General features: G+C 44.0%; 1 protein-coding gene across 1 annotated transcript; it reads right to left on the bottom strand.

Annotated features, from left to right (window-relative positions):
• Window positions 1–270: 270 nt before the first annotated feature.
• Window positions 271–6,231, bottom strand: atox1 (antioxidant 1 copper chaperone). The gene is made up of 3 exons (XM_060926988.1): window positions 6,073–6,231; window positions 5,804–5,876; window positions 271–1,706 (listed from the first exon to the last, which is right to left on the bottom strand). Exons 1-3 carry the CDS (start codon window positions 6,076–6,078, stop codon window positions 1,582–1,584), a joined length of 204 nt encoding a protein of 67 aa, XP_060782971.1. The 5' UTR covers window positions 6,079–6,231; the 3' UTR covers window positions 271–1,581.
• Between the last annotated feature and the right edge of the window lie 1,396 nt (window positions 6,232–7,627).

Raw genomic sequence — 7,627 nt, 5'->3', positions numbered from 1 at the left:
TGAATCTTCGTTTCATTTGGACATTCATTGTATTTTTCTTTTGTATGGTACACATTAACCATCACAAATGTTGTAAAATATTTCGCGTTAATTTTACAACAGTGCTGAACACAGTTTGTTTTCATTCACAATGTGATTCTGTCACCTTTATCATGTCCAACTTGTTTTCTTTCAGTTTCATTTCGTCAAAATAAAGTGAAAATGATGACAATCCAAACTCTTAAAATTGCATTACAGGTAATGGGTTATAACAACACACACACCATAATGGGGCTTTGGATAGTTTTTATTTATTGTTCCAGTTAAAGTTTGAGTTTTATTGAAAAAGGACACATCATTAAAAAATAATGATCATCATAACTATACCTGCTTTCTGATAAACTTTGTTAACTGCTTTCCTTTCATTGAATGAGTAAATACATAGGGAAAAAAAAGGTTATGGTCAGGACAAGTGAAAAATTGTGCTGCTTGTCTGACTGGACAAGTGGATTAAAAAGTCAAGGTCGAGCCCCTGATCTGTGGGATGTGCTGGATAAACAAGTCTTTATCCATGGAGGCCCCACCTTGCAACTTACAGGCCTTAAAGTGCATATTCTGGACCAATTTCGTTGTTTTTTATATGAAAGAATGTCCCTTTACACAGTCATCCAGAAGGGTAATTTTGCATAAGGCCATCTGTCTACAGCAGAAAAAAAAACACGTCTGGAAATGCACAAAATGCGACAGATATTTGACCAAAGTTTAATATAAAATAGAATTACATTGACCTTGCTCCTGAATTTACCCATGACATGCACTTTAAAGGATCTACTACTAACATCTTAGTGCCAGATACCACAGCACACCCAGACGCGCAGCTTGTGAATAGGCAAGGCAGGCAACTGCTTGGGGCTCCCTGGCCCAGGGGCCCCCAAAGAGTCGGGGCCCAAGGGCTTATTTATTTTGTTTTTTATTGTTCTTTACCATTGTATTTTCACATTTAGAATTTAAAACACTTTGGTTTCATACATTTTTCGTTAGTGTTAGATAATTTATAACATATTGGTGATGAACACTGGTCAGAAGGGCCCCCTGGAAATTTTTGCTTGGGGCCACAACAGACTCTAGAATCGCCTCTGAGCACACCTTCACAGGACTTGTAGAATCCATGCCTCGCTGTATCAGAGCTGTTTTGGTGGCACAAGTGGGACCTACACAATATTAGGCAGGGGGCTTTAATTTTATAGAGCAGTTACATGACAATTTTTCATTAGACATTAATATTTCCATTAATCAGCTTATGAATAATGTCACATATGACTATTTTTTTTTAAATGAGCTTCTTTGTTTCCCCAAAGTAACCACTACAAATAACTTGGACTGAACCTTAAGGCTGAAGAATAGCATACAAGTTATTCCAAGTCACATTTTTCTTACATACCATCATTAGTACAATATGGAAATTGTGCAACTAACATGCAAATGGAAAAACAAAAAACACAAACAATACAAATACTAAATCAAATGTAAACAGGAATTACAAATGGAGGGTGACAGGAATACATGTTGCTCAATATAAAGAGTTAATGTTTAACATCTGGTCTATTTCGGACCAATGTATGTAACAGTTTTGCCGGTTTTCTTCAGGGTTTCCAGGAGAACCTTTGTGTCTTTATCCGACTCGATGAAGACCTTCTTGTTAGGAAGATCAATGTCAAACTTGACATCTATTGATATGAAGAAAACATGTTTAGGGCAAATGCAGGGAAAAATGTTCAGAAATAAAGTGTGTCATGTTAACCGTTACATTAACTTCAGTGAAGTAAAAAAATACTCTTACAGAAAATAAGTGCTGCATATCAATGTCATTTATATGGAATGTACACCCATCCATCCATCATCTATAGCTGCTTATCCTATTCTACAGGGTCGCAGGCAAGCTGGAGCCTATCCCAGCTGACTATGGGTGAGAGGTGGGGTACACCCTGGACAAGTCGCCAGGTTATCGCAGGGCTGACACATATGCCACTTTTCCACTACCAACGCGGCTGAGTTGGGCTGAGCCGTGCCGTGCTGAGCTGGGCTGAGTCGAGCTGAGCGGGGCTGTTGGAGTTGCATTTCGACTACAACCGCGCTGAACCGTGCTGGCTGGAAGTGGGTGGACACATTGGGTGGAGTTAGCGAAAGTGGGTGGACGTCACGTGATGTCGTTAGGCGGCACAAACAGTGACATCAGTGAGCTTTTAAGCGGTAGTCTCACAACCCGGAGAGTAAACAATAAACATGGAGGACATGGAGTCATTAGTGTTGCTGGTCTTGGTGCTGTGGCTTGTTGTCACCAACAACGCCAACAGATACTGGCAAGAGCGTATAGATGAGGCGAGGCGCATAAGGCTTCAGAAATTCTCGTAATTCGTAATTCTCCTTCTTCCGGGTTTACGGTGTTTACAGATCCCAGCGTGCTCGTGGGGCGTGTGAGGACACTCCTCCTCACCAATCAGTGCACAGGGGAGTGTCTCCTCATGCCCCTAGCCTCACCCAGCTCGGTTTGGCTCGCTTCAGCCCCACTCCAAAACCGTGCGAGTTTTGGGGGCTGAGCAGGGCTGAAGCGAGCTGAGTCGTGCTGTTCTTAGATAGTCGAAACGCGAGCCGTGTCGGGCTGAAGTGAGCTGAAGCGAGCTGAAAAAGGGTAGTGGAAAAGGGCTAATAGACACAGACAACCATTCACACTCACATTCACACCTACGGTCAATTTAGAGCCACCAGTTAACCTAACCTGCATGTCTTTGGACTGTGGGGGAAACCGGAGCACCCAGAGGAAACCCACACAGACATAGAGAGAACATCATTATCTCATCTCATTATCTCTAGCCGCTTTATCCTGTTGTACAGGGTCACAGGCAAGCTGCAGCCTATCCCAGCTGACTACGGGCGAAAGGCGGGGTACACCCTGGACAAGTCGCCAGGTCATCACAGGGCTGACACAGAGACACAGACAACCATTCACACTCACACCTACAGTCAATTTAGAGTCACCAGTTAACCTAACCTGCATGTCTTTGGACTGAGGGAAACCGGAGCACCCAGAGGAAACCCACGTGGACACGGGGAGAACATGCAAACTCCCCACAGAAAGGCCCTCGCCGGCCACGGGGCTCGAACCTGGACCTTCTTGCTGTGAGGCGACAGCGCTAACCACTACACCACCGTGCCACCCCCCTACGGTCAATTTAGAGCCACCAATTAACCTAACCTGCATGTCTTTGGACTGTGGGGGAAACCAGAGCACCCAGAGGAAACCCACACAGACATGGGGAGAACATGCAAACTCCAAACAGAAAGGCCCTCGTCGGCCACTGGGCTCAAACCCAGGACCTTTTTGCTGTGAGGCGACAGTGCTAATCACTACACCACCGTGCCGCCCCATGGAATGTACAGTGCAAAAAAATGCTGTAGAAGAAATGCAAAGAAGATGCCTTCAAAAATAACGAAATTAAATATTTCTACAAATGTAAAACACTACACTTCTTTTAGTGTTCTAAACTAGATGGCAGATCCAGCTCCGACGTCCATCAGTTTTAGGGAACATTACAGTAGTTGTCTCCTGTTGCCTTCTACTAGATTATTCTCCTCTCAACCATTCACACACATGGACAATTTACAGTAGCCAGTTAACCTAACCATATGGACTGTGGAGGAAATCCATGCAGACACAGGGAGAACATGCAAACTCCACACAGAAAGGCCCCTTGTTGGGCACTGGGCTCGAACCCAGAACCTTCTTGCTGAGTCAACACTGCTAACCATTACACCACTGTGCCGCTCCACAGAGAGCATTAAACAGTAATAAATGAAACAACACCATCAGATGTGTTATTTGGCGTGACGGCCCTTTGCTTTTAATAACTAGAGGCCTGTGCCGGTCTGAGCTCAGCCTTTTACGGCAATGCCAGGATTCAAAACAAAGTTGCAAAACCTGTTCCTTTCCTGGGCAGCGCTCTAGACCACAGAGGATCACATTGTAATGTGATGTGACACATAGTACACAGTAGTGCCACATCACGACTGTGGAATCACTACCTGAGGCTGGCACGGCAATTACATTCTTAAACACACTCGAACTCGGTTAAACATATACATACAGGCTTCAGCCAAAAATAGAATTGCAATATCAGGTATAACGAGGGGTGGCTCAGTGATGTGGTTAGCACTGTCACCTCACAGCAAGAAGGTCCTGGGTTCGAGCCCAGTGGCTGACAGAGGCCTTTCTGTGTGGAGTTTGCATGCTGTCCAGGTGCTCCGGTTTCCCCCAAACACATGCAGGTTAGGCTAATTGGTGGTTCTAAGTTGACTGTAGTTGTGAATGTTAGTGTAAATGGTTGTCTGTGTCTATGTGTCAGCCCTGTGATGACCTGGCGACTTGTCCGGGGTGTACCCCGCCTCTCGCCGATAGTCAGCTGGGATAGGCTCCAGCTTGCCTGCGACCCTGTAGGACAGGATAAGCGGCTACAGATATTGGACGGATGGATGGTATAACGAGTGCAGTTTTATAAGGAAATGAACTGTAGGTTTTACTGAGCATTTTGCAGAACCAACAACAGTTCTTCTGCACATTTTGTCACACTTGCTTCTTGTTTTTGCACCAAAACCCAGCAGCCTTCATTTTGTTTTTGTCTGTAATGTGTCCTTTATGTAATATGCAGCTTGCTTTAGGCAGCTGGGCCATAGAAGGTTCACGCTGCACGCTGCATGCTGCACGCTACACGCGTGTAAAGAAAAGTGGACAAACGTAGCATGACTTGCTCTGGGCCATAGAACGGCGTTCACGTTGCACGCTGCACACTTCACGCGTGAAGCGAGAAATGAACATGCACACTTTTTTCTAGGCGTGAAGATGGAAATTCCAGTCAATGCATGCACGACCCCAAGGTCACCGCCGCGCCAGCCAATCAGAACGGGTCTAGGGAGATAAAATGGACGACTACCGAGAAAAGTTGAAGTTTAATGGCCCAGGGTCCGGTTCTTCACGTGAACGTGTAGCGTGCAGCATGCAGCGTGAACCTTCTATGGCCCAGCTGCCTTACTGACATACACACATTTTTCTGTTACATTTCATTTTGTGCTGGAAAACTAATGCTTGGGAAATCTAAAATGTTTTGTACTGAATCTAACACATATATATATATATATATATATATATATATATAATCCTAACTGTAGGGCGGCACGGTGGTGTAGTGGTTAGCGCTGTCGCTTCACAGCAAGAAGGTCCGGGTTCGAGCCCTGTGGCCGGCGAGGGCCTTTCTGTGTGGAGTTTGCATGTTCTCCCCGTGTCCGCGTGGGTTTCCTCCGGGTGCTCCGGTTTCCCCCACAGTCCAAAGACATGCAGGTTAGGTTAACTGGTGACTCTAAATTGACCGTAGGTGTGAATGTGAGTGTGAATGGTTGTCTGTGTCTATGTGTCAGCCCTGCAATGACCTGGCGACTTGTCCAGGGTGTACCCCGCCTTTCGCCCGTAGTCAGCTGGGATAGGCTCCAGCTTGCCTGCGACCCTGGAGAACAGGATAAAGCGGCTAGAGATAATGAGATGAGATTATATATATATATATATATATATATATATATATATATATATATATGTATATATATATATATAGGTTGCCTATGTGTATATTAATAGTTCTGCCATTTTGAATTTGGCTATATGGAACAGTTATTAGCTACAATTGTACTGTTACTATGGATACAGTAAACCCCGTTAGTTTAACGTTAGGCCTATTTTGGTTTAAAAGAAAAAAAGAGATAGCCCATGCTGCATTAATACCTAATTTTTTAAGGACCCGAGTCACTGCACCGGAGCATCCCTCACATGTCATATCAACAAAAAACTCGTGGGTCTGTGAATAATAAAAAAACGAAGAAGAAAAGACTCATTAGAGCAGGTAAAATACTGAATCAACACTTATGTGAAGTCACTGTAGCTAGCTGCTAAATAGTCTAATACAATATGAAAAATAACCACTGATCTTCAAACCAGTATTAAACTTATCAGCTTTGGTAAACTGACTATTCAAAGATAACATTCGTACTTACAGTCATGATCCAATAAGTGTTAACTCGTCTAAAATAGAGACTCAGTGCACCGCTGCAACACGACTAACCAGCAGACCCCTGGCACTTTGAGCTCACTGGAAACATCTGACTTAGGGATGATCGATAAATTCCTGTAACTTTCCTAAAGCGTTTAAGACCTCAAAGAGTGAAGTCAAGCAATATTATATTTCTTGTTTCATTGTTTCAATATTATATTTCTTGTTTCATAATTTCAGATATTTTAATAGATAAATATTAATTCATTTACAGATATTACTTAACATGAACGTTTCATAATATCATCCTTTATACCTTGTAGCTCGTTGATTTGCTTTGCCATAAAACACGTGACCAATGACGTTCGAAGCTGTGTTTCCCGGGAGCGCGTCCACGTGACTGCTTTGGAAACCGGTTTCAAAGCAACACAAGAACGAAAGTAGCAGTTTGAGTGAATTACTGACATCGAGCTGTGGTTTTGGGGTTTTTTATGTAACCGACAAAGAAACGAAAGCATTCTGGAAGGTATTTCATAAAACAGGTCGAACAAACTCTGAGCCTAACCCTGAACTCTGAGTTGATGAGCTGAGCTGGGAAACTCCTTGTTTTCAGTTTCGTAAGAGCTGATCTGAGTTCAGTCAGCTCTGAGGATGTTCACTGTGAGTTCAGCGCGCGCATGACGAATATTAAAAGCCATCATTAATGGATTATGATTCACCATGGCAACCGCCTCAACAGGAAGAGATCTCGAGCCCACTGAAGTCTTCCGTGTTTTCCCACTGAGCTTTATATAACATACAATCTGAAGCGCTCGTAAGCTTGTCAGAGTGAAGCCATCTGGCCGCCATCTTACCACTCGCATCGTGTGTATTTGGCTTACGTGTTAAACCGTCGTATCCGATCAAATTGGCCCCAAGAAAAGTACCTTCTGACTCCCCCCCCTTCATTACCTCCTCTTATTTTCTCAATTTTACCCACATTCCGTACATATCTTTATACTGCTCCTCTTCACTGTTATTGTTTTTTCCTTTTCCAGTTCAGTCTCTGATCATTTTTTGAACAGCCCTTTTACTACTATAATTATTTTTACAGAGACTAATTCAGTTTTTAATCCCCCTCTGGCTGAAAGGCCCAAAGGGGGATTATGTCGTTGCGAAGTCCGTCAATTCGTCCGTCTGTCTGCCTGTCTGTCCGTCCGTCCATCCCGGAAAGGGTTCTCACCTTCTGAAAGGAACTCCTCTCACAATTTTTGAAGAATTGCATGAAACTTGGCAAAAGGCTTTGTTATAGAACAGTAATATGCATATTGCAATTTTGTTTGCAATATATTGTAGCTGGGGCGGCACGGTGGTGTAGTGGTTAGCGCTGTCGCCTCACAGCAAGAAGGTCTGGGTTCGAGCCCTGTGGCCGGCGAGGGCCTTTCTGTGCAGAGTTTGCATGTTGTCCGCGTGGGTTTCCCCCACAGTCCAAAGACATGCAGGTTAGGTTAACTGGTGACTCTAAATTGACCGTGAGTGTGAATGGTTGTCTGTGTCTATGTGTCAGCCCTGTGATGACC

Source organism: Neoarius graeffei, chromosome 8 (assembly GCF_027579695.1).
Source record: "Neoarius graeffei isolate fNeoGra1 chromosome 8, fNeoGra1.pri, whole genome shotgun sequence".
Classification (NCBI taxonomy): Eukaryota; Metazoa; Chordata; class Actinopteri; order Siluriformes; family Ariidae; genus Neoarius; species Neoarius graeffei.
Note: the sequence above shows the minus strand (reverse complement) of the source record. Positions and strands in the feature narration are given on the sequence as shown.